Genomic DNA, 26,296 nt, shown 5'->3' on the forward strand with positions numbered 1-26,296 from the left:
GGTACCCTCAGCAGGCAGCAGGCTCCCCAGGCTGCTCTGACCACCTCGTTGCAATGACCCTGCGTGGAGAACTGGGTTGGTGATTGACAAGATGTTGGAGGAAACAATAAAATGGAAGCCCTGACCACTGGGCTTTTAAAACGTACTAATAATCAAGCATAGAGACCAAAATTCATTACTGGTTAACCGGGGTGGGTGGGAGAGGAAAATGGGGGTGGGGGGTGGGGGACATTGCTTAAGGGCTACAGAGTTTTGTTCCGAGCGATGATAATGGTGATTGTTGTACAACATGGTGAATGGAATTATTGCCACTGAATCGTACACATAAAATGGTTGAAAGGTTTTGTTACATATATTTCGCCACACACACACAAAAAAAGCTATGAAACTGAGTTTAATGGGGTTAACAGTTGTAGAAGAAACTCCTAGGTGGTGCAAACAGTTAATGTGCTCAGCTGCTAACTGGAAGATTGGAGGTTTGAGTCCTCTCAGAGGTGCCACGGAAGAAAGGTCTGGCAATCTACTGACCCCAAAAAGCAGCCATTGAAAGCCCTATGGGGCAGAGTTCTACTCTGACACACATAGTGTCACCATGAGTCAGAGTCGACTCAGCGGCAACTGGTTATTGGTTAGGGTTGCAGGACACAAGGTCACTATATTAAAAAATCAAGGAAAGTCTCAGAAACTGACAGCCAAGAGGAGCGTAAGGAGACTTGACGACTAAATGTAACACGGTGCTCGGGAAGGGGTCCTGGGACAGAGAAGGGACATTAGGACATCAGCTAAAAACCAAGGAAATCCGAGTAAAGTAGGAACCTCAGTTAATCCTAAAATATCGATACTGGTTCATTAATTGTGACAAATGCACCTCGCCAGCGTGAAATGCTAATAACAGGGGAACTGGTGTGGGGTGTATGGGAACTCTCTATCTTTGCAGCTTTTCTGTAAATCTCAAGCTCTTCTAAAATGAAAAGTTTATTTCAAAATTATAAATAAAAAATAAATAAATAAAACAAAAAGCTATACTGATCCCTGGGCCCCACCCAGAGCACCAAAATCAGAGTCCCTCAGGGTGCAGCCTGGGCACCACTAGTATGATTTGGGGTTGGGGGGTTGTTCTTGTCTTTATTATATTATGGTAAAATACATGTAACAAAAAGTTGGCTACTTTCACCATTTTTAAGGGTACAATTCAGTGACATTAATTACTTTCACCAGCTTGTGCTGCCATTACTACTATCCATGTCCAGAAGTTCTCGTCACCCAGACAGAAACTCAGTGCCCCTTCAGCGGTAACTCCCATTCCCCACCTCCAGCCCCACGTAGTCACTAATAAACCTTGGTCTGCCTGCATTTGGCCATTCTAGATATTTCGTATAAGCCCTTTTGTGTCTGATTTATTTCACTCAGCGTGATAATTCATCCATATTGCAGAGTATATCAGGACTTCATCTCTCTTTTTGGCTGTATAATAAAGCATTGCATGGATAGACCACATTTTACTTATCCATTCATCCACTGATGAGCACTTGGGTTGTTTCTACCCTTTGGCTATTGTGAACAATGCTGCAGTGAGCATTGGTGTACTGACCAGTACGTTTTAAATACCACCCCCCCACGAATGATGCTAATATCCAGCCAGGGCTGAGCCACTAGATCATTCCTACCCATCTATAGGGCTAGCTGAAGTCCCCCTCCTCCAGAAAGCCTTCCTGGACTTATCCAGCACCCAGGGACGTTATGATGAGTACAGTCATCCAGCACTGATCACAGCCGGCTTTGCGTTGGGCAGTACATATGGAGCAGAATCCGGGCCTTGCCTCTCACTAGCTGTGCATCCTTGGTCAATTCCTGAACCTCTCTGAGACTCAGTTTCCTCATCTGTAAAATGGGAATTAACAGCAGTACCTACCCCACGGGCTAATGTAAGGTGCTTTCTTGGCATAGGGTCTTGCGTATAGTAAGTACTGAGTAGTTGTTAGTATTATTATTTCCAAATAAATAGTAAGGCTTTGTATGCATAGTACAAGTAAGCTCACCATACCAGAGAGTTAACTGAACGACCGATTCCAGCCTCACCCTCCCACGTCTCCTCTATTTCCAGAACCACAATCTCCCCCAAGCCCAGCAAGCCAACCAGTCTCCACCCACTTTCTTCCTCACCCTGGGTGCTGGGAGCAGCTCCTTGGCAAATCACATCCCTCCTCACACTTCCTTCTAGGAAACTGCTAAGCCTCCAAGTTTGAGACTGTGGGTGGATATGAGAGAAAAAAAGGGTGGGAAACCACCCCTCACCTCCTTCCACCCCCAGGGGATAGTCCACCTTCCTTAGGATCGGCTTCAGCCTGCTGAGAGGGCCTGCCCAGATCGTGGATGGCGCTGGGGGAGGAAATAAATATTTATAATGTTTAGAAAGGGCTGAGCCGGGTTATAATAATTGATTCTTCTGAAATGGGTTATTCTCTCCCACTGTCAGATGACTTGCTCAAGGTCACGGTTAGCAATTTCTAGGGCTAGTTTAGTTTAGTTTAGGTACTCTGATTCCACACACATCCGCATACAAAAGAAACAGTTAAAAGCAAGACAGGGTCTAGTGTGTGTGGGGGGGGCGGGGGATGGGCAAGGCCTATGAGCAGAAAAGTCACAGAGTGCTGTACATGACAACAGTCCCTACACCTAACTCTGATTTAAAAAAAAAGTGAAAAAACAACAACAACAAGAGACATGGTTATTCTGTCAAACTGATAAAGCTTTTTAAAAATTATAACTCATAATGCCGGCAAACATATAAGGATCCTGGTACTTGCTTTCCCTGCTGACGGGGGTGTCTACTGGTATAACAGTTCTGAGATGCAATGTGGTAAGATGTAATTAAAGTCTTTAAAAACTGTGTAAGATTTAACCCAGTCATTCTACTTCTAGCAATCTGGCCTGGGGAAATTACTCTAAAGTGGGCCCCAAGGCGTACGTACAGGATGTTCATCACAGCATTATTTATACCGAGAAATTAGACACAACATAAAAACCCAAAAATAGTTGTCGTAGTTGTTGTTAGGTACCATACAGTCAGATCCAACTCGTAGCAACCCTATGTACAACAGAACGAAACACTGCCCGGACCTGTGCCTCCTCACAGTTGTTGCTATGTTTGACCCCATTGTTGCAGCCACCATGTCAGTCCATCTCGTTGAGGGTCTTCCTCTTTCTTGCTGACCCTCTGCTTTACCAACCATGATGTCCTTCTCCAGGTACTGGTCCCTCCTGATAACATGTCCAAAGTATGTGAGATGTAGTCTCGCCGTCCTTGCTTCTGAGGAGCATTCTGGTTGTACTTCTTCCAAGACAGATTTGTTCCTTCTTTTGGCAGTCCATGGCATAGTCAATAGGTTCACCAACGCCACAATTCAAAGACATCGGTTCTTCTTCAGTGTTCCGTATTCATTATCCAGCTTTTGCTTCCGTACGAGGCAATTGGAAACACTGTGGCTTGGGTCAGGCACACCTTAGTCTTCAAGGTGACATCTTTGTTTTTCTATACTTTAGAGAGGTCTTTTGCAGCAGAGTTGCCCGATGCTTCATCACAGCATTATTTATATCAAGAAATTAGATGCAACATACAGCCCCAAAATAGGGAAACAGTTAAATAATTAGAGTATGTGTATACTGTGGACTACCGTGCAGCTGTTAAAATCACACTCTCACGTTACACTAGGTGAACAAAGCCAGTATGACCACATAGTGTGTGATTCTATTTACATGGGTATTCAGAATAGGTTAATCCATTGAGACATAAAGTGGATGCATGGTTATCTAGGGCTTGGGGGGCTGGAGGGGCTGGAAGGATGAGAGTTCAGGGGTACAGGTTTTCTTTTGGGGGTAATTAAAATATTTTAAAATTGATTGTGGTGATGGTTGCACAACTCTGAAAATATACTAAAAGTTGTTAAATTGTACACTCTAAGTTGGATGAATTGTATGGTAAGTGAATTAAAAAAACAAACAAACAAACAAACCCCGTTCCTATTGAGTCTACTCCAACTCACGGTGACCCCATGTGTGTCAGTGTAGAAGTATGTTCCATAGACTCTTCAATGGCTGATTTTTCAGAAGGAGATCACCAGGCCTTTGTTCTGTGGCACCTCTGGGGTGACTGGAACTTCCAAACCTTCAGTTAGCAACTAAGTATGTTAACCATTTGCACCACCTAGAAACTCCATGGATGGAGCCTTGGTGGTGTAGTGGTTAAGAACTTGGCTGCTAACCAAAAGGTCAGCAGTTCAAACCCACTAGCTGCTCCTTGGAAACCCTATGGGGCAGTTCTACTCTGTCCTATAGGGTGGGTGTGAGTCAGAACCGACTGAACGGCACCTAACAACATGGAACTCTATATCTCAATAAGGCTGTTAAAAAATAATGTTTTCAAATAATTTTAATAATATGGGGAAACCAAATCAAACCGGTTGGTGTCAAGTCAATTCCGACTCATAGCCATCCTACAGGACAGAGTAGAACTGCCCCACTGAGTTTCCAAGGAGCGCCTGGTAGATTCAAACTGCTGACTTTTTTAGTTAGCAGCCGTAGTTCTTAACTACTGTGGCACCAGGGTTTCCAATATGGGGTGGGGAAGGGAAAGGTTCATACATAATATGTTCAATGAAGAAAAGCAGGATAAAAGTTTGATCTCTGCTTTGTAATGTAGATGTGTTTATTTGTACATATACAAATAGAGATTGCATGTCGTTGTGTGCCAACGAGCAAATTTTCGGCTCATGACAATCCCATGTCTTACAGAGTAGAACGGCCCCATAGGTGTCATCTAGCTATAATCTTTATGGAAGCAGATCACCTGGGCTTTCTCCATATTGTTCCACTGGGTGGCTTTGAACTGCCAACCTTTCCATTAGCAGCCAAGTGCTTGACCTTTGAACCACCAGGCCTCCTTAGAGATTACATATGTTTTCAATTATACCAAAACTATGTCTAGGCTGTTCCTGGTCCTCCCCTTGCTAAATCGGGCCCTCCTCCCACCCCTCCCTCTCCCAGGACTCACACATAAAGGCAAATAGGAGAAATATGCCTTGAGAGACTGTCTATAGGACCTCATTTGTGAAGGCCATTTTTTGAAAAATAACTCCAAGGGGAAGAAAAAGCAGAATTTTGCCAGCAGGTGGTGTTTATAAAGTTTTTATTTTCTGTTTTCTTAAAAATAACATTTGACTTCTTTTATGCATGTGTGGAGTGTACTTGTTTCCTTAGGCTGAGTAATAGGCAGATAAGACAACACGAGGCAGGGGCCCCAAGTGGAGGCGTGGATGGAGCGTGAGGAGGGGGCGCAGGGGAAAAAGGAGAGGGTCAGGTGATCCATAGGATGCTTGAATGCCCATCAATGCACACACACGGTCTAACAGTTTGTTCTTCAATTTTTTTTAAACATCTAAAATTACTGAAAGATACTATTTCAGCACTTAAATATACAGACGGAAATCCAAGCACGTGAACACAATTCTTAACTCTAAGCTCAGTTATTGCACATGACACAGTTTAAGTAGGCTTCAGGCTAGAAAGCAGCTTGCTCTGCTTGGGACTTCCTTGGGATGTCTCCCGTCTTGTTTTGCACCCCTAGTGTCTCTTCCCTTTGACCCCTGCCTGCCCACAGCCTGACAATGACTCCAAGGGTCAAAGGTCAGCCATGCCTCCTCCTGAAGGGCTGAGGGCTCAGAGCTTTGGTGAAATGGAGGGTTCTGATGTTGATACCAATGGGTCCCACTCAGAGGTGAAGTTGGAAGCAGGCGGAGATCATGAAGGGCAGAATGGGGGGGAAGAGCATGTCCACCGTTGCGACACGGGTCAGGCACAATGTCCCTCATGCCATCATCAGCTTCACCTCCCTCCTCTGTCCTCCTGAGCTCTCTTGCCACTACTCCTTCCCTGGCACCCTTGGGCTCTCTCTGAGTGGTCCCTCAAGGCACATTTATTTTCTCAACCCCAACCAGACTCTTAGACACGCCCACCTCTCCCAGCACCTGTGGGCCAGGGAGGCCTGGGGCAACCAGGGGCAGGTCAGGGCCAGCCAAGAAACTGTTCAGTAGGATTTGGTTGGGTTCTGTTCCATGCAGCCTACTTCCCCTGCCTGCCTCACAGAGGGCATCTGTGTAGGGAGCATGGAGGGGTGGGGGCTGGCAGCGAGGTCAAGGGCATGAACCCACTTGCTGAGGAAGAACTGACCTGGAACTTTCTTTATGAGGACACCTCAAGCTCTCAGCCAAAAAGTGACTTGGATGAATAGCTGTTTGTGTCTACCTTTGGGGTGGCCTCAGTCTCAGAGCTGGGGGAGAGCAAAATGGGAATCCAGAGATGGGGCGAGCTGCCCCACCAGGGTCTAGTTCAGTGCCTTTCGCATTCTTCCTAACACATATTTACAAGGTCATAGGAGGTCATAGAAACGTGCACAACCAGAAGACCCGGAGCCAGCCAGAGCACATGCGCCCCGGGGTGGGGGGCAGTGAGAGCACGGGCGTGCCCTGTCTCTGCACTTCTCCCCACCCAGGCTCCCCACCATTCTCAGCAGCTGCTCCGAGAACAGTGCTAGTAAGTCCAAGTAGGGCAGAGGGAAGAGACAGGCAGACTCCGATCCTAGCGAGAGCAGGAGGTTTCAAGTAGCTCCGGTAGTGGCAGTGGAGCGGGCTGCTCCAGAGAGCGGAGGGCTGACGTGAAACAGGTTTCCCTGGACGAGCCTGGGGCCGCGGGAGGGAAGCCCGAGGACAGGGGAGGGGCGAGGAGGGGGGCAGGGGGGCTGTGGGGGGTCTGGGACAGCGCGACACCGTGGGGGTCAGAACTGTGCTGCGGAATGACAAGCAGTTTACAGGGCTAAGTGGACCTGCATAATTTCCCCCAAAAGAGGACTGGGAAGCTGTTGACTCCAGGGTGGATCAAGGGGCGGACAGGGTGAGGGTCTTCCGCGAAGTCCCGTAGGTGCTGGCGGAGGCTGGGAGATGCTTGGGGGAGCCAGGCTGTGATTCTTGCTCAGGAGCCTCGTCACACTGACCCCCACATCCCATACCCCACCGGCACAGCCACTCACCAGCCTACAGGGTGTCCCACCACACACGCATAGGCCACTCAGGATAGCCCCCAGGCACGCACATACACATGGCCCGCACACATGCACACACGCAAACTTACACACACACACACACACACTCACAGTGCTCACTACCCCAGAAGGTATCAGGGGCCCAAGTCTGGGTAAGAAATCTTTTGCCAAAGTTGTTCAGGAATTTGCCTCAACAGGGACAGCTGGACATATAAGAAAAAAAAAAAGGGGCTCCTTCTCATCAAACCTGGCTCCCACCTGGTAAGGAGATTTGGGGGAACAGTGAGGTGTGGCTTCAGAGCCCAGCTTTCCTCAGTCCTGCCCCCTCTAACCTGTCACTGCTCCCAAACACTACACAGATTCAGAACAGAGCTGGGGAAGCCCATCACTAGAGCAGTCCTAGGGAGCCTCAGAGGGGAGAGAGGAAGACCCCAAGGGCTGAGAGGAGGGGGCTGGCAATGGCCACTGGAGTCTCTCCCTTGAGGAAGGGGAAGATGGAGGAACAGCAGGGGCTCCAGAGCAGGAAGGCTGCAGCTCTCAGCTGCTCTGCTAAGGGGTCTCAGGGACAGCCCTTCTTGTGGGTCTGGGAGGGCAGGTGCATTTAGTTAAGGGGTCAGGGAGGAATAGACACACACAACCCCCCGAGCCAAGACCCAGGCCCCTCACTTGCCATTTCTGATCATCAGACTCCCTTGAGTGAACAAGGGGACCCCCAGCACGGGGCGGAAGGAGGAGCAGCACCTCACAGATATACCATGTGGGAGCCAGTCAGCCGTCACCTGCATGACCCCTGCCCATTCCCCTCCAAGAGGGCAGCCCCAGTCCAGTGCCCCCATCCGAGACCCCAAATCAATCTCTAGCACAGAGAGGGGTCAGGCGATCCCTGGGTGTGGCATTGGGGCTGGCCCCACCTCCACTCCTAAAAACTCCACCCAGTACCTGCAACTGTGGACCCCCCCTGCTGACCTGCCCCCCCCTTCTCACCCCACTCCACCTTCTCTCATGGGAGGGTCCTCAGCCACTCTGCAAGGCCTTCCCCTCCACTCATCTCTCAGCTTCTGTCCCTAGCTCTTTCTTGGCACCTGTGGTCACCCTGCCTTGGGATAGGAAGGTTTCTCCAGTGCTTGGGAATCGAGCACAGGGAAGGGGCTTGCTGTGGGTGGGTGTCCTTGCGGGCCTCATCTGAGGCAGGCGAGGATGTCACAGCCACGTTGGCCCAGCCTGTGAGGACACCCAGACAGCAGAGAACTCCCTGCAACCGGGACACTCTCTCAGGCCAGAGCTTGACCTCAGAGGAGGGGGGAGAAGGGCAAGCATGGACAGGAGGAGGCAGGACTGTGGAGCCACCGTAACAAATCAGATCAAGGAACCCCAGGGTGTCAGGTAGAGCTGGGCTTGGTTAGGGGCTGTGACTGGGGGCATCTCATTTCATCAATTTTGGCCTTGTGAGTGTATGGGTACAAATGTATGTATTTTGAAACCAACAACTAATGGAAAGGAAACAGTATGTGGAGACCAAAGGGGTTGTTGGGTGGCTCTCTGCCAGGAGCAATGTGGGCCAAGGACACGTTTTCAGCCGAAGCCGCGCACATGTGCTCACACACACGCACACTCACGCACCCAGGCACACATGCCACACGCATGCCATGCACACTCACACGTCCAGTCTCCCCATTGGAGGCAGGTCCTTCCACCGTGTTTTCTGGATCCGTTCGGTTCACTAGGCTGCCTGCATCTGTCCAGGTCTCTGCCAGCCCATCTGCCCCAGCCGTCAGCACCCTGCCCGGCTCCCCGCAGACATCTACCAGATGTAGCCTCCGTCATCGGCCTCACCAGCCTCTCCTTCTTCCTCCTCAGCCTCCTCGCCGGCTTCCTCCGTGTCCTTCTCCTCCTCGTCCTCCCAGCCAACGCCGCTCCCAAAGTCCCCGGAGAAGCCCACGATGTCATCTGTGATGTGGACACAGAAGAGGCAGGTTAGGAGCCGGCTCACTGCCAACCCCCACCCCACTTAGCTGGGACTCCCCCCACCCTCACAAGGCCCACAGGAGCCTCCACAGACTCAGGCCCTGAGGCCCTTACCACAGTCAGGGCTCCCGTGCATGCGGCTGCCTGTCAGCTCCAGGCCCAGCTGGTCCACACACCAGCAGTCGCCGCTGCTCTGGTCACACTGCATCTTCCGGTAGTAGCCATCCTCATCACAGCTTGGGATGAAAACACCTGAGGGGGCACACCCAGCAGGATCAGAGCGTGAGCCCTTCAGGGCGGCCCAGGGGCTTGGGTACAAGCTGTCCACACCACAGTGCCCAGCCACTCCAGGTACTGACCACGCAGGGCCCACACACTGGAGGTGAGGAAACCCCTTTGCTAAATCTCCTGTGCCAGCCCCTGTGACGCTGCCTCTCCATGGGAGCTCCTTTGCCTCCAGCCTCCTTGACTCCTGCCCCAGGTCTTCTAGGACAGCCAGTGTGATCTCATGTCCGACGCCCCCAATTCCTCCTCTGTGCCATCATCCGGCTGCCACCTGCCTTGAACGCCCAGGCCTCTCTCCTCAGCCCCTCTGAATCTAACCTACCTCAGGCCCAGCCCACCTTCTTCAGGCCTCAACCTACTGCTGCTCCTCCCTCCAGTCACCAGGTGTCTTCTGCAATCAACACCTCCAGACCAGGGGTGGGGGATGTGACACATATAAAAAACAACAGTTGCCGTCAAGTGGACTCTGAGTCATGGCAACCCCATGTGTGTCAGAGGGGTTTTCAGTGGCTGATTTTTCAGAAGGAGATAGCCAGGCCTTTCTTCCAAGGTGCTTCTGGGTGAACTTGAACCTCCAACCTGTCAGTTAGCAGCCGAGCACATTTGCAATGTCCAGGGACTCCTGAGATACACATACAGACTTACAATGCCACGTAAGGATGGGTGCCATAAGGCACAGGAGCAGGCTTGGGGAATACGGATGAGAGGGTTGCTTCCAGGGGGAGGATTGTGGTGGCTTCCTTGAAGGCCACGGGGCTCACAGTCAGTGCTGGGTTTCACGTGTGCTGGTCTTGTTGTCCCTGCTAAATGCCAGGCTGCTCTCAAGGACGCAGAAGTCCCTGCATGATGTGGACTCCCAAACTCCTCTGTCCATCAGCCTTGGACCCTTTTCTCTGTCCCCCAAGAACATACTTTCTCCCGCCCTTGGCTCTGCCCTCAGCTGTCTCCTTCTCACCTGGCATGTCTCCCCTTGAGCGCCAACTCCTCGGGACTTTGCTGACCCCTTAGACTAACTTAGACCCCCTTGTCCTGTCCCCAGCACCTGACCATCTCCTCCATGCATGTCCCAGTGGGTCATCTGTATTTCTGTGTGGGTGTTTCCCCCACCAGCCTATGCACGCAGTGAGGATGGGGACCAGTCTGCCTTGCTCGTCACTCTGCTCGGCTGGGCTTGCTGCTGCTTCTCTCCCGGGCTGCCATTCACGTGGCTGTTGACCCCATGAGCGAGTATCTGCCTGCGGAGGGGCCTGGCTCAAGCTCTGCCCACAAGCAGGGCACAGTAAGCACTTGAATGGAAGGTTCTGAATTCCTTCTGCATCCCAACCCCCAGCCTGGCATGGCTGGGCACCAAATTAGTGCTTAAAACACACTTTTCAAAGGGCTAATTGGGAGACCCTGCCCACCACAAGGATAAAACCAGGGAGGAAGGTTCGCTCTTCTGACTTCCTAGGCACCCTCAAGCACCCCTCCCTGCCTCCTCGTCTGAGCGCCCCACCCAGGACCGCTCACCTGGCCTCTTCTTGGCAGCTTCCTGGATCTGGATGCGCTCCAGCTCCGCCAGGCAGGGGGGCTCTGTCGAGAGAAAAGCAACCTCTGACAGGCTATCCCTTGGTGCTGGTGGGTGCACTGAGCCCTCCCCCTCCGCCAAAGCTTAGAAACCCAGGCAAGATGACACACCCAGGCACTGATACAGGGTGCCCCAGGGTGATGTTGGGAAGCACTGAGTCCTCTCAGGTCCCAGAAGCCTGTACGGGGCTCTGCGGGACGAAACACCAGCCTCCAGCTACAGGAAGCCACCCACATTGCTGTGGGATGGGCTGAGGGCTCCCAAGAGCCAAATGCCCCAGGCTCCCTGAGGGTGCTGGGGGCCCATGAGTGAGTAACCAGGATTCAGACAAGGTGGGTGACCGCACAATACTCCAGGGTGAGAGGCCCCAGGGGAATGTTGGACAGAACACCCAGGCCTAGAAATAACCAGCGACAAAAACCTCAAACTTGGCTGTGACCTTGGGAAGCCCCTGGCCCCCCAAGCTGGAGGCCTGACTATTCAATGAGAGCAAGTCGCAGCCTCCTGCCCAGGAAGGCCAGTGAACAGAATGGATGCAATGCGTTTCAGGGGCCTTGAGGGTAAAAGTGCTGGCACAGTGCAGGCAACAGGAAGGTTGGGCAGTTAGGGGCGACAAGGCTGATCAGAACACCTCATGTTTGCAAGGGATTTGTGATGTACACGGTGCTCTGCACACAGACGATCTCATGTCACCCTCACACAGTCTCCGAGGAAGGTATTGTTATCTCCCAACTCAGACGAAGAAACTGAACCTGGGAAGATTTGGTGACTTGCCCAGGAGCCCAAATTAGCATGTGTTGGAGCCCAAGCCAAACCTGGAGATACTGTACAGCTTCCCCTCTCAACAGCAGGGCAGTTGGTGAGGCAGGTCACCGGGGCCAACCCCACTCCAGGCCGGTCGGCTGACCCCTCGGGAACCTGTTTCCCCACCAAGGACGTTGTTGCTTGGTCCAGATGATCTCTAAGCCCAAGGGTGGCCCTGGTCTGAGGTTTACACAGCTAACAGGTGGCCCACATCTCTAACGCTGATGATAGCCTACGTGATCACTTCTTTGGGGCAAAGAATGTGAGCTGGGTCCAGAAGTGGGATCACTGAGAGGTTCGTGTCACTTCAGCTTCAGGTCCTCTCACTTACACAACTCCTTCCAAGGCTCCCGAAGAGCCCTAGGCATTTTATTTTGGTAGTTTTTAATATTCTTTCTTAATTTAAAAGTGTATAAGCTTCAGGGCCCACAGAACTTGGATCCACCTGGGAGCATGCCAAGAAAGGGAGCTAAAAGTGTTGGCTTCTCTGGGCACTAAGAGACTTGAGAGAGTGCCGGGTGGGCAAGCCAGAAAGTTCTGGGCCTGGTCAGCTGGCCCAGAGGGAACTTCTCTGACTTTAGGTCTTTCTCCCCATCATTGGTTCTTAGGCTGCCGCCTGGAGTAGCGGCAGAGCCCACACGGGAGGGCTGGGGGCAGCCGGGCGAGGGGACACACTCACTCTCCCTCCAGAAGCAGAAGCACCACTCGGCAGTGGAGACCCGGCCATCCTTGTAGGTGTCGCAGGAGTTGAAGAAGGGACGGATGCAGACCTCGTACTTGTCCAGGTTGACGGCGGCCAGCTCCGTCTGGTCCAGGAAGAGGTCGGCGCTGGTGTCCAGCTTGGAGAACATCCAGCCAATGGAGTCCTTGCAGCTGGCCCCCAGACTTTTGTCCAACCCTGGAGAGAAGGCCAGGGCTCAGACAAGGTTGAGGTAAACTGCTCCGTCCATCTGTCCCTCCATCCGTCCACCTCTCTGTTAGCTCCAAGGCTCTGCTCAAAGTCAAGGCAGCTCTGAACCTACCGTGGGATTTAGAAACTCAAGAATGGTGGAAGGTCCATCCCTCTACCTCTAGATCGGACTGCACCTAAGCAATTTGAAACTCTGCCTTGAAAGCCCTTCAGCAAAAACAGCTCCTACCCTTCCCCTGACTACCCATTTCAGGGTTTAAGCTTCCTCCACCCATCTTAAAAAGTTCTTCCTAATAGCTAACCCATATCGCTCCTTCTGTAGTTGAAGTCTACTTCCCCTGTTCTGGGACTGGACTCTTTACGGGCCGAGAGTCTGGCAGAAGGGAGCTCAGAATTGGTGGGCCCCAGTGCCCCTTCCCTCCATCTTCCCAGGCAGAGCAACCCAGCTCCTGTACCAGTGGTGGGGCTGGCTCCGCTGCTGGAGCCGTTCTGCTTGGAGTTCTCGTGAAGGAGCTGGAACCAGTCCCGCAACCGATCCCCCAGGTCTGCCAGGTCCTGACCAGTGCAGGTCTCTGCAGGGGGCAGAACAGGGACAAGGGGGTGGAGGGTGAATATGGGGTGACACCACAAGTCTGATCTCAGCTTGGGATGCTGCTCCCAGGCCAGGAGACTGTGCAGTGGTCAGGGACACAAGGTGCGGAGGGAAGTTAGACCTCAGGTGTGTCTTCTCCTATCCTCCACCTTCCTAGCCCTAGGAACGTTCAGCTCCAGCTTCCTGTGGCTGAGCCCCGCCCTCCACCCCACCTTCCAGATACCCAGGGAGAAGAAATGAGGCAGAGACCCCAAGCTCTCCTACTCTGTACTAGCCAGGCCCTGCCCCCAGCCTCAGAGGTCCCTCAGGCCTTTCCCTGTTTTGACCACTGGTCCCTGCAGAACCTCTCTTGCCATCCCTGAGCCCTGAAGGAGGCCCCGCCCCGGCCAGCTGTGGCCCACACTCGCTCTTCTCTACCTGGTTTGCCATCAGTGGTGGAGGTGGCAGCCTGCTCCGTGGGGCAGGGGCAGGGGCCCTCACATCTCACCGCCAGCTGCTTGCTGCTCAGGCACGCCTGCTGCTCCAGCTTACACTGCGCAAGAAGAGAGGCCGGGCTGGGTCCCGCAGCTGGGCACCTCAAGCCTACCACAGCAGCTGCATCTGCCTCTCCGTTGGAGACAGGAGGGAAGCACCCATGAACAGCCCTAGAGACAGCCCTTCTACCCTCTACAGACCAGGGCGCACAGTAGTAAGGGGCAGTAGGCCCCGGAAGGGGGCCAGGGAACAGTCCTTGCTGTCGAAGAGCCCAGAAACCCCACTCTGCACCTGCCCACTCTCTCTGAATAGTTTTCTTTCCCAGGACACCCATCTCCCTATCACTCCACCAATCCACTGCCTTCAGGGCCTATCCTACTTCTCATCACGTTCCCTTACATCCTTGTGTAATCTGCTGTTGACCCCTCCCTTCTGGAACCTTCCCTCAGTGGCCTCCCACAGTCACCTCCAGCAGGCTCTTCTCAGTTCTCTTAATAACAAACAGCCACCGTCTATTGGGAGCCCTGGTGGTGCAGTGGTTAAAAGCTACAGCTGCTAACCAAAAAGGTTGGCCGTTCAAATCCACCAGCTGCTCCTTGGAAACCCTATGGGGCAGTTCTGCTCTGTTTTATAGGGTCGCTATGAGTCGGAACCGACTCGACAACACCTAACAACAACAACAATCGTCTATTGAACATTTGCCTGTTCCCCAGCCTTCACCAGGAGACGCTTCTGCCTCAGTTGTCCCCTGCAGCTGGCTTCTGAGAGAAGCTCCTCCATTCCTGCCACTCTTCACCTCCCTACATGACAGCAGCCATAAACCTTGGACCACAAGCTCAGCCCAAACACCCCCTGCCCTGGCTGTGTTGTGTGACACAGCATCCTTCTGCTTCTCCTTCTCCCTCTGTTGGCTCTGCCTCTGTCTCCCTTTTTATCTCTCCTAAATTTAGCTTGGAGTCCTTGGGTGGTGCAAACGATTAAGTGCTCAACTACTAATTGAAAGGTTGGTAGTTCAAGCCCACTCGAAAGAAAGGCCCAGAGATCTGCTTCCAAAAGGTCACAGTCTTGAAAACCCTATGGAGAAGTTCTACTCTCCACACATGGGGTTGCCATGTGTTGGAATCAAATAGACTCCACGGCAACTTTTGTTTTTGCTTTTAAATGTAGCTTCTGCCCTAGATTCATGCTGTCTCGCCCCACCTTCCTAGAACTCAATCCCATCCAGCTGGCTGCTCCCTAACAGCCAGCACCCTCTACGGCACAAGCTACTCCCAACTCCTCACTGCTAGTGCTACGCTCACAATTACAACCTGCATCTCAGTGCTTATAAAGCACTTGCACAAATATTAACCAGTTGCCCTTGAGTCGATTCTAACTCATGGCAACGCTGTGTGTTTCAGAGTAGAACTGTGCTCGAACTCACTCACAGGAGAAAACCCTACAGAGCTCGAACTCATCGACTTTTTTAATTTTGTTTTTTCACGAATATTGTCTCATGAATATTGTCCTCACAAAAATCCTGTAAGGTGGGAATTTGTTCCCCCAAGCACTGCTCCTCCCACATCGTCATCTCAGAAAGGATTCTTTTCTCCTTCCCCAGAACAGCCCGTGCTTGCTGGGGAAAACCAGGCCAACATGTAGAAGTCTGCCTGTGGAAAGGTTTTCCATCCTGTCTTTACCCCCCAACAAGTGGGTCTTCCCTTCCATAGCCCTCAGGACTTTCCTGAGCCCTTACCTCACCTACTCTGACTTCAGTTACCAGTCCACGTGTCTCCTCCAGGCCCCACCCCCTACCTGCACCTGTCCGAGGGCAGCCCAAGGGCAGGAACGCGCAGGGCCTGAGCCGCAGGTGACCCTCCTATGGGTGTCCCTGCAGTGACCAAGCCTGTCTAGCTCTACGTTGACACTGGGAACCCCCCAGGAGACCCAGCTGAGTCATCCTTTCTGCTCCCTGTGGTCTCATGTATGTCAACTGCCCCACCCCACCTGGGGGCAGGGCTCCTCACCACTGAGCTGTAAGTGTGGCCATCAGAGCCGCAGACAGAGGCAAGATGGGCCATGTGACAGGGCTTGCAGACAGTGTCTTTGTTTCCATGGAGTTTCAGGGTAGGCTGCTTGATCCTACAGAAGGAGAAGGGTGGGGAGAGGGCAGGGAGGGAGGCAAAAACGAGAGAGGGACAGGAGAAATGAGGATTTAGGGGACCCATTCCAATAAGAAGTTGGTGTCAGCAACCTATACCAGATGCAGCCGGCTCCTGGCCCCTGCCCACAGGCAAGACCCTCCCCCAGCTCATACGGGTAGAACCAACTAGGCGGGCACAGACCCCCTGGTCACTCTTTTCCAGGGTGTTACTGAGTCCAGCAGAGCCTTGAGGTAGAATGCCAAGTCCAACTGTGAGAGGTAAAGGAAAGTCGGGCTTTGCATATCATACCATTTCAGAGGTCACAAACCTGGGGGCCACGTCTGGCCTGCAGATCTGTTTTGTTTGGACACCAAGGTTGTTTTTTCTTTCTTTCTTTTTTTTTTAATTGAACTATTTGCCAACATTTACAAAACGGGAGAGCTAACATAAAAATCTGGATGTCTGGCCTTTCTTAGAAAATGGAAGATTTGCCCATCATGGCCCTGCCATCCAGCTTCCCTTTACATCTGGCCTGCGCTCTCCAGAGTATCCCTCACCCATCCCTCCTCACTCATTTACATTACCTGCCAGGCCCCTGTTGGCATCTAAGATTACACTCCTCAGTCTCTGTTCTCTGATTCTATGATTTAGGAAAGAGGGGAGGAAAATCGAGCCTTTTCTGGGGGTCTTGGAGTCAGGCAGGTTCTTGTCATTGGACTGGAGCCAGGGCCTCCTCAAATGCCCCTCGCCTTCCCCCTTCTGGGAGTCTCAGAAACTATAACCTTAAATATGTCATGACATCATTGCATGTTAGAGGTAGAAGGAAGCTGAAATGATCTGGTCCATACCTACTTGTCTTACAGACATGGATATCAGTGTCCAGGGAAGAGATGGGACTTCCCTTGGGTTCCACAGTGTCTAGGGATTGCTGTCATAGGGGGTGGTGGTTTTAAAATACATGCACAGATTCTTTGACATTTCTCTCTTCAAAAGATGGAGCCTAATGCCCCTTCTCAAGAATGTGGGCAGTACTTAATGACTCGCTTCTAACAAATAGAATATGGCAGAAGTAATGATGTGTGATTTCCATGACTAGGTCTCTCTTCCTTGCTCTCTGTCATATCACTCCTTTCAGGGAAAGCCAGCTGCCATGTTGTGAGGATACTCAAGCAGCCCTATGGAGGGGCCCATGTGACTAGGAACTAAGGCCTCCAGCCAATAACCAGGTGAGTAAGCTTAGAAGCAGATCCTCCAGCCCCAGTCATGCCTTCAGACGACTGCAGACCCAGCCAACATCCTAATCATAACTTCATGACAGACCCTGAGCCAGAACCATTCAGCAGGGCCATTCCTGGAGTCTTCACCTTCAGAAACGGTGTGAGATAATAAACAATGCTTTAAGCCACTAAGTTTTGAGGTAACTATGGTTTGTTTTGCAATAATAGGTAACTAACACAGAAGGAGAGGATCAGTCAAGACTTTACTCTTTGGGCAAATCCTCTCAGGAACTCCCAGCTCCCCAGCTCCTCACCTGTGCTCCAGCTTCTTGCGGCTGATGCACATGGCCCGCTGGTAGCCCTGGGCGATGCACACCTTGTGGCGGCTGCACTTCACCTTCTGGCAGGGATCCTTGGTGGTGTCCAGGGCTGTAGGGTGGGGAAAAGGTCACCTGGGAATCAGTGCCAGAAAACCCAGGAATCCCCAGCCCCACTTTTGAGCTGGAAGGCTCCTCCCTCCAGCAGCCCTTGATAACCAGAGCCTCGGCTCAGAAGTCCTGCCCCATCTGGGCCTGGCTGCTCAAGGAGCCCCCAAAGCCAGGGTTGGGACCTGCCCACTGGTCTCATGTCCTCATGGGTGCCAGCAACCTTCCCCTACCAGAGAAGGGCACGTTACCTTCATCTCCCTGCTGATTGTCCTCCCAGCTCTTGATGTAGTCATCCTAGAGAAAGACAGAGTTGGGGAGGAGGAACGGGCACTTGAGGGGTCAGCCCAGCTCCAAGGCCAAGGAGAGGAGGGCTGGGCCACCACTCCCACATGTAAATCTGCCCCCGACCCTGGTGGCTTCCTGGATGTCCCCTGTCCACCCAGGCCCTGCCAGCTGCCTCCTCCAACATCTCTCTCTCTAAGCCCAGGTCCAGAATCCCTTGCAGTCTCTCCCACAAGTTCCTCATTCCCCCTACCCCATATTGGATACTGGCAGGGAAGAAGTCAGGGCAAGGGTGTGGAGGGAGAAGAGGTGAGAGTGGGGTGTGCTGTACTCACCTCCACCTCCTGGGGATCAGGAACCACAGCAGGTTATGGTAAACGGAGCAGGAAGAGAAAGGGAGAGAGACGGGGATCTTAGTGGGAGGCCCACCCTCGGACCACAGGATCCCAGGGTTCCCCTGGCCTCACCATCTGGCTGTGCTGCTGGGCGATGGCCTTTCGTTACTGTGATGGGTTGAATTGTGTCCCTCCAAAATATGTGTTGTAAATCCTAACCTCTATGTCTGTGGTGGATACCTGGTGGCGTTGTGGTTAAATGCTATGGCTGCTAACCAAAAGGTCGGCAGTTTGATTCCACCAGGCTATCCTTAGCAATTCTATGGGGCAGTTCTACTCTCTCCTACAGGGTCACTCAGAGTTGGAATTGACTAGAAGGCAATGGGTGTATCAGTGGTTATAATCCCATTTGAGAATGGGTTTTATTTGTTATGTCAATAAGACAGAATTAGTGTAGGGTGTGTCTTAGATCAATCTCTTTTGAGATATAAAAGATTAAACAAGCATGTGAGAAGCAAAGATGGGGGAAGAGAGATGCCAGGCCACATGGAGACAGCCCAGGAGCACAAGTTCAGAGACAAAGACCTTCCTCCAGAGCCAACAGAGAGAGAAAGCCTTCTCCTAGAGCCGGCACCCTGAATTTGAACTTCTAGCCTCCTAAACTGTGAGCAAATAAATTTCCCTTTGTTCAAGTCACCCATTTGTTGTATTTCTGTTATAAAAAACCAAACAAACCAAACCCGTTGCCATTGAGTCAATCCTGGCTCATAGCAACCCTATAGGACAGAGTAGAACTGCCCCATAGAGTTTCCAAGGAACGCCTGGTGGATTCAAACTGCTGACCTTTTGATTAGCAGGTGTAGTTCTTAACCACTACGCTACCAGGGTTTCCATTTCTGTTATAGCTGCACTAAATAACTAAGACAATTACTACTGTCCTCTGACGAGCCGCCAATTGGGAGCCAGTCTTCCTGTCTTCACTGCTGACGGTTTAAGGCCTGGGCCCACTCAGGGCCTGGCCCAGGAGCAGTAAGGATGGGGCTGTGGTTTTGAGAGTGTAAGACCCCCTTCCTCTACTCCTGGCCCTGCAGCTGGTCCTAACAACCCAGCCAGACACCACCACCAGGACAGGTGTCTGCAGGCCCGTATTGCCCCAGAAGCAGTGATTCTCAATGTCTGTGCCCTGAATGCCCCAGAAATGCCTCTCTCCCCCTTCTGCCAGGGTCCCCTCTGGCAGGCCCCTTCCTGACACCTACCCCCCACGTGAGTGCAGGGTGGAAGGACCCCCTCCTCAGGCTGAACGGGGCCTCTTTATCACTCAAGGGCTAATGCTGCTGATGGTGGAGCTCAGATGATGGCGAATGGTGGTGGTGGGGGCATGCTCCCTCCCAATGTTGATGGCTCCCCAGTAACCACAGTCCTGCTCAAACCATCAGATTTAGAGGATCCTGAAAGGCCCTCAGAGCTCATCAGGATGCAGGGGAGGCCAGAAGGCCCAGAGAGGGAAACAGCCTGACCCAGGTCCCACGTCACAGAGTCCAGGTCTCCTGGCGCCGGGACAGGGTCTCACCACAACACACTGTCCCAGCCTGAGGCCCCTGGGAGACCCGGGGGAGATGGCTTCTCACCTGCTCTGGCTGCAGGGCCTTCCCATGGGCCCGTGGACTCCAGAGTGGCCAGAGGTAGAGCAGCTCCCACCCGACCTCACTCCCTGGCATGAGACCCTCAACTCCTTCTGGTTCCTCCCCCTTTCCCCTATGAGTCGGGAGCAGTTGCTAGAAACCAGCCAACAGATCCAAGAGTACTCCTGGTGGAGGCTCTGCCAGCTAGGCAAGAAAAGGGCTTCTGGGGCCTGGAGAATGGCTAGCTGCTGCCACCTCTGGATCAGGCTTCTGGAGGGGGTATGGGGGCAGGAGAGAGAGGGAAGCCATGCTCAGCTGAGTGCCATCCCCACCCTAGGGTCAGAGATGTGCAAGGGCAGGGGGCAAAGGCAACACTGTGGGTGGAGGTGTGATACACTGCAAGGCTCCTACACCAGAGGGCACCCACATGGGGGCAGCCACTGGCACAAGGAAGGACACCCACAAGGGCTTTGGGGCCACTGAAGCTTCCCCTAGAAGTTGGCAAGCATCAGAAGAGCAGGAAGGGAGGAGGGCATTTGTTAACACGGCCTCCACAATATGTCCCAGCCTGGGCAAAGGCTGGAAAGGGGCAGAGCCATGCAGGCTGATGGAGTGCACTGTGTAGAGGTGGGTACCTGGGTATGTGCCACGCACAGGTGTGCAAGTGCATGTGGGGCTGTGGTGCACGCAGGCACGTTCATGGGCATGACTCATACAACATGTATGTGTAGTTACATGTGCATGTGTGCACAGGTGCCCACTGACAAGCGTGTGTATACGCACAGTGTGCACAGCAGTAGTGCATGCTCAGTGTGCGTAGGAAAATAAGGACACTTTGAGGCAGTCCCCCCAATGCCAGATGGTTCTTATCCAGGAACGAGGTAACAAAATCCACTTCTGTGAGCAGCCTCCAGTTTTTACACGTGGGCACCAAAGCCCACTCTCAAGCTTGGCCTTCCTGCCTTGTCCTCGGTGAGAGATGAGGGGCGGGGGCAGGGAGCCACAGCCCATTTCCCTGTGACAGCCTGGCTTGCCTGGCCTGGGTCTCTATTTCTGCTCCTCCCTCTTGAAGTCTGTAGCTTTCATGTGCCTCTCTGTGTGTTTCTTTTTCTTCCTCTCTCTCTCTCCTCTGTCTCTCTCACTTAGTCTCTCTCCCTATCCCTTTACCCTACACAAACATGTCCAAGGAGTCCTTAAGGCACAAGACCCAGCAGACAGGAAGGCCTGGGACGGCACTTCTGGGCGCTGGACACACCAGCCTGGCTTCCTGGGCACCCACCCAGATTCCATAGCACTTGACCTGAGCCCTCTTGAGCTTCTGGGCAAGCCTCTGAGGAAGTGACTTGAGACACAATTTCCCTCGATTCCCAGTAGGAGGCAAAGGCAGCAGCTCAAACTCAGCCTTCTCCAGGAGATCCTCAGAGATGGAAGGGTCCTCACCCCAGGGTCTACCCCAACCCATGTGGGGAGCGGAGGCTGAGAGTGGCTGAGGCCAGGGTTACAAGGGCTGGTGCAAATGTAGGGCTGGACCTCCAGAAAGTTGGGATCCCCTGGGAGGGCGGTGGTGATGAGGTTGTAAAGAAGGCAGCAGACGTGGCTGGATTTTGTGAGGCTGGCATGAGTCTCCTGCCCTCAACCATCAAGAGTTGGGTGCCCCATAAACCCTACCGCCAGCACTGGAGTAGGGAAGGGCCATGGCCTGTGCTCCAGGCTCTGACCCGAGGCTGTCAGCCGAGTGCCTTAATGTCTTCTCACTCCCTACTCTGGCCCTACCCTGGGCCTTAACCTCCCACCAGGCTGTGAGCAGAAGCCTCTGGGGCTCAGTATAAAGTGGGTTCTCACAGGTCAAGACCAAGAATTTCTGACTAGAAATTCAGGGGAGAGAAGGAGTTCTAAGAAAGGCTTTTCACCAGCCTGCTCCTTTGCTAGATGCCTTGTGGTGAGTGGTCTCCTTCCCTCCCCCCAAACCCTGAAGCATCAGCAGGGTAAGATGCCTCTCCCTGATTCAGCAAGAGTAGGTCATTTGCCCCACCCACCTGCAGGGATGGAGCCCCTTCTCTATACAAGTGCTGTCCTGGGTCCTAGCTAAACTCTTTGTCCCTGCCATGGTGGAACTGCGGTGAGGACTGTGGTGGACAGGGTGGAGCAAAGCCTAGGCGTTTCTTGACCCCAGGACCCTCACTCCCAGGAGAATGGGAGCAGCCAGCCAGAGAGAGGGCCGAGGAGGAGAAGCAACCCCTGGCGTCGAGAGTCCCCTGTTTCCCCTTACTAGTTGACCATGAGCAAGCACCTTGACCTTAGGCGTCTCAGCACCCAGCTCATAGGATTACTGGGAGATTAAAAAAGATGGTGTCTGGGAGGGGCTGGTGTCCCAGAAGCACTCAATGATAAAAGTTGTTATTACTGAAGAAGAGACAGTGGACTTCAGGTGGAGAGCGCAGGGGAGGAACAGGAACATGGGGATAGGAAGCGGCCACGTGAGGAGCCCCTGAAAAGTGAAGGCGAGAGGCCATGGGGAGAACAGAGACCGTAGGGTTGTGATGAGAATTGGTCTTAGCAGTGAGGGGAGAGGGGCCATAAGGAAGTCCTGGGGCAGTCTAGGAATGGCCCTCTGGGGGCAAAGCCCAGAGACACACTTAGGGGACCCTGAGGTCAGGTGTGGGCTGGTGGCATCCATAAGGTGAAAAAGAGGTGTTTGCTGGCAGGTGTGAATAATGCCTCTCAATGCAGTGATGTCTATTTATGGCACCCAAGTGGGCTCATTAGCAGCTGCGAGAAATGGCCTGATAAGGGCACCAGGGTCCCCTCAGGAAGCAGGAGCCCTGGTTCTAATGCTGGCTCGGCCGCCAATTGTGTCCTCGCCTGAAAAACAGGGATTTGGCAGGGCTCATATCTGTAGTGCTCTGAGCAAGAGCCAGACCAGAGGAGGGTGGGCCATGGGCTGTGACCCACAGTTCGGGGATAAAGCAGGAGCATGTCTATGGACCCGGTTAGTGTGGCCCATCACTAACTGCAGCTGTGACACCATAAACCCAGCAGTCTCAGAAAGAGCAGACACGTGAGGGAACTTCTGGAGTGTACTGATGCACCGTGGCATGGATTTAACGGTGCTTTTAAATGAAGTCCTCTCCAGGTTCTTTCACTGGCTGTCTTCATTTCGTCCCCATGATCCTGCAAAATAGGCAGGGCCAGTAGACCATCTCTATTGAAATTGAGAAAACAGGCAATTAAAACAAAAAAAAAAGTTTTTTCTAAAAAAAAAATGTTTTTTTAGAAAACTGAGGCTCAAGAAGCAGAGCAACCAGCCAAGGGTCACAAACCAGATGAGTAGTCGAGCCAGGACTCTCCTGTCTGGGATCTGACCCCACATGCGTGCTGCGGCCCGTCTCCCTCTGGCCTGGGTCTTGCTCCAGAGCACTAGAGATGGGCCTTCCAGAAGAGAGGAGCAGCGTCTCATACTGAGAAGTGGTGGGCAGAGGTGGAGAGGATTTTGGACCAGGAGTTCACTTCTTTCCTAGCTCTTTGTACGTGTCCTTGGGCAAGTCACTTCCCCTCACGGGCTTAAGTTTCTTTCTCTGTGTCACATGGCTCTAGAATCATCTTTTTAAAACTTCCAATGTCCAAGGGCCCTGGCATCAGCATCTCTTGGGTGAGGCCTGGCATTGGTAGAGTTTGCACTGGTTCTAAGGAGGCAGTGGAGTGAGAACCACGGCACCAGGTCTCAGGTCTAAGTCCCCCCAGTCTGCATCCTGCATCTCCACCCGTACCAGCTGCCGTCAAGTCGGCTCCAACTTCTGCTGACCTTATGTGTGTCAGAACAGAACTCTGCTCCACAGGGTCTTCAATGGCTGATTTTTTTTTCAGAAGCAGGTCACCAGGCCTTTCTTCCAAGGTGCCTCTGGGTGGACTCGAACCTTTAATTGTTTGGTTAGCAGGCTAAGTGCATTAACTGTTCACACCACCCAAGGATTCCATCTAATACTTTGCTTATGTTCCTGGTTTCTTCTCCTCTAAAATGAGCCCTCGGGGATGAAAAAGAGAAGCTGCCCTTCCTCCCTCCAAGCATGCCTCAAGCAAAGCAATTGAAGGATTAAAAACCACAATGTGAACAGTGGTTTCCTCTGAGGAAACACAGAGAATACAGAGAATTTTGTCACCTTTTTTTCTGCCTTTCTCCCAATTTTCTAAAATTTCTATGGTGGACATGTAATATTTTTGCAATGAGGGAAAATACAATGAATACTGTATTTTAAAAACCTTTCACTGGTTCCCTAGTACCTACAGAAGGAAGTGTCTTCTCTTGATTGTTCCTGGTTACCCCAGCTCCAGGTCCTCTCACGGCATGTTCTGGCACGTCCTTCTTCCCCTTCCGGAGTGAGGGTTCACATCCATCCCCAGAAATTCTATTCATCTTTCAAAACCCGGCTTAGGCACCACCTTCCCCAGCCCCTCCCAAATCCAGTTTTCCTCCAGGCCAACTGTGCCTTGTGTAAATCTATTATGACTGGTTATACTGCGAAGCTATGTTGTTGCTTCTGCTTCTGTCTGTCCTGTTTAGGTAGTGTGTTCCTCAGGGCAGAGATCCTATAAAGTCCATCTCTGTATGCCCTGTACCTAGCACATAGTAATAATACTATAAATTACAGCTAATATCTTTTCAGCATTACCATGTGGGAGCCATTGGCCTAAGTACTATACATTCACTCTTACGCTCAATCCTCACAACAGCCTTCAGGGAACTTGTTATTATTCCCATTTTTCAGGTGATAAAATTAAGGCTTGCAGAGGTTAAGTGACTTATCCAGGCACAGCAGAACAGTATTGGTACCCAAAACTGTGATTCCAGAGTCCAGCTCCTAACCAGGACTCTGTACTGCTCCATGTTAGCTGATGACAAAAGTCCCGGGCTAGGGGCTGGACCCAAGAGGCCCAATGCCGAGCCCTTGGGTGGTTTCTCCCACTACACCAGCTCTGTCTCAACCTCCAGACAGGAGTCCCCTAGCAAGGGAGAGGAGGGGCTGACTGTGGTGGTGGGAGACACCTGGGTCCTCCCTTCTCCAGGCACTTTCCAGAAACCCCTTTGCACACCCCTGGTTGGGCTGGTTTGTAGCTAACCCATCTCCTGCTTTGATCTCTGCTGCTCAGCTCGGTTGCTATGGAGACAGGCCCACTGCACCAAGCTGGGGAGAGATGGTGGTGAGTGCGCAGGCCTAGTCCTGCTTAGGGGGCACATGCTGGGTGATTCCAAGCGCTGATTACTTCCTGTCATTTTAATTAGCACCCAAATCACCCGCTCACTTCACAGCTTGAATTAACCCAGTCTTTACCAGCCTTTCCATCTGGTGGGCAGGAGGGGACGCAGCAGTGAATCACGCAAAGGAAGAGCAGCCTGCAAGGCCCTGATTTATTGGGGAAAGATCTCCACCTGCCCCTTTGCAGCACAGTCAGGTGGGGACTGAACCCAGGCATGGAATCAGGGCACGGGCTTCCACTTTGCCCTGGGCAGTGAGACTGCAGGCTGGAGAGTCACTTGCCCCGCTGGACTCCACTTCCGTGTCTATAAAAACAGGGCTAACCCCCTTGCCTTCCTCACTGGTGATGGAGGGCCCAGTGCAACAATATCTGAGAGTACTTTGTAAATTGTGAAGCTCTGTACATTGAAAAGACACAAAACAGAACCGCTGAGCGCTGGGTTCTTAGGCGCACACAGTGGGAGCCTGGAGGGAAGTGTGAGCTGAAGGCATTTTTGGGTCTCATAGTCCACAAAAGGCCTCCCATACAGGCTTTTGCCATTGTCTCCAAAGGAGGATATAAGGCTGGAGGCACACTGACAAGACTGAGAGAAGACAATCTTCACAAGACTTTAAATAAACTACAACTTTGTAACCCCACTATGGCATCACTTTATTTTTTAATAGATCAAGAACCTCTAAAAATGGAAGTGGGCCAGGACCCTCTCAATCTCCCAGAGGCCCTGTAACAACAACAACAAAAAACCATTGTCCCAGAGTCAGTTCCAACCCATAGTGACCCCATTTGTTGCAGAGCAGAACTGCACTCCAGATAGCCAGGCCTTTCTTCCAGCGTGCCTCTGGGTGGGTTCGAACTTCCAACCTTTCGGTTAGTAGCCCAGCACTTCACTGTTTGCATCTGTTCCTGGAGCTATTTCCACCTCATTCCTCAGGGAAGGGAGCCTCTAATCAAGGATGGAAACCTGTGGCTGGGGCCTCCTCCCACCTTCTGGAAACAGCAGCAAGCACACAGAGAGAGGGAACGGGGTGAAGCAAAGTGGGGGCCACTGAGGACCGGCACCCCCAAGACATATCCAAATGCCCAGACAGAGTGCCCTTGAGGAGGCAACTTTCCCCCTGAGGGAGTGCTAAGGCCCCCCTACACCCACAGCTCCTCTGACTGCCACAGGCTGAGGAGGGGCAGTAATTAAATATTTGCTTCTCTCTCACAGAGGGAGGGGCAGCGGCTGTTTGTCAGGCCTGGACAAACAGAAGGAGGCTGGCATCTGGGAGACTCTGACCGGCTCCCACCTCCTCTCGCCTCTGAGGAATTTCCTTGGAGGCCAAAAGTGCGTCTATCACTCCCTG

General features: G+C 52.4%; 1 protein-coding gene across 2 annotated transcripts in view; it reads right to left on the minus strand.

Annotated features, from left to right (window-relative positions):
* Positions 1-5,137: 5,137 nt before the first annotated feature.
* SPOCK2 (SPARC (osteonectin), cwcv and kazal like domains proteoglycan 2) overlaps positions 5,138-26,296 on the minus strand; it is a 28,098-nt gene continuing 6,939 nt past the window's right edge. The window contains exons 2-10 of one of the 2 annotated variants that reach the window (XM_023547059.2): positions 17,707-17,752; positions 17,345-17,459; positions 15,697-15,811; positions 13,634-13,748; positions 13,080-13,196; positions 12,394-12,612; positions 10,853-10,915; positions 9,173-9,310; positions 5,138-9,040 (exon numbers count right to left, since the gene is read on the minus strand). In XM_023547059.2, coding sequence (XP_023402827.1) covers positions 8,895-9,040; positions 9,173-9,310; positions 10,853-10,915; positions 12,394-12,612; positions 13,080-13,196; positions 13,634-13,748; positions 15,697-15,811; positions 17,345-17,459; positions 17,707-17,752 — 1,074 coding nt within the window. In that variant the 3' untranslated portion in view covers positions 5,138-8,894. The other variant, XM_064269702.1, reaches the window with a different exon arrangement.

This window comes from Loxodonta africana, chromosome 16 (genome assembly GCF_030014295.1).
Source record: "Loxodonta africana isolate mLoxAfr1 chromosome 16, mLoxAfr1.hap2, whole genome shotgun sequence".
Classification (NCBI taxonomy): Eukaryota; Metazoa; Chordata; class Mammalia; order Proboscidea; family Elephantidae; genus Loxodonta; species Loxodonta africana.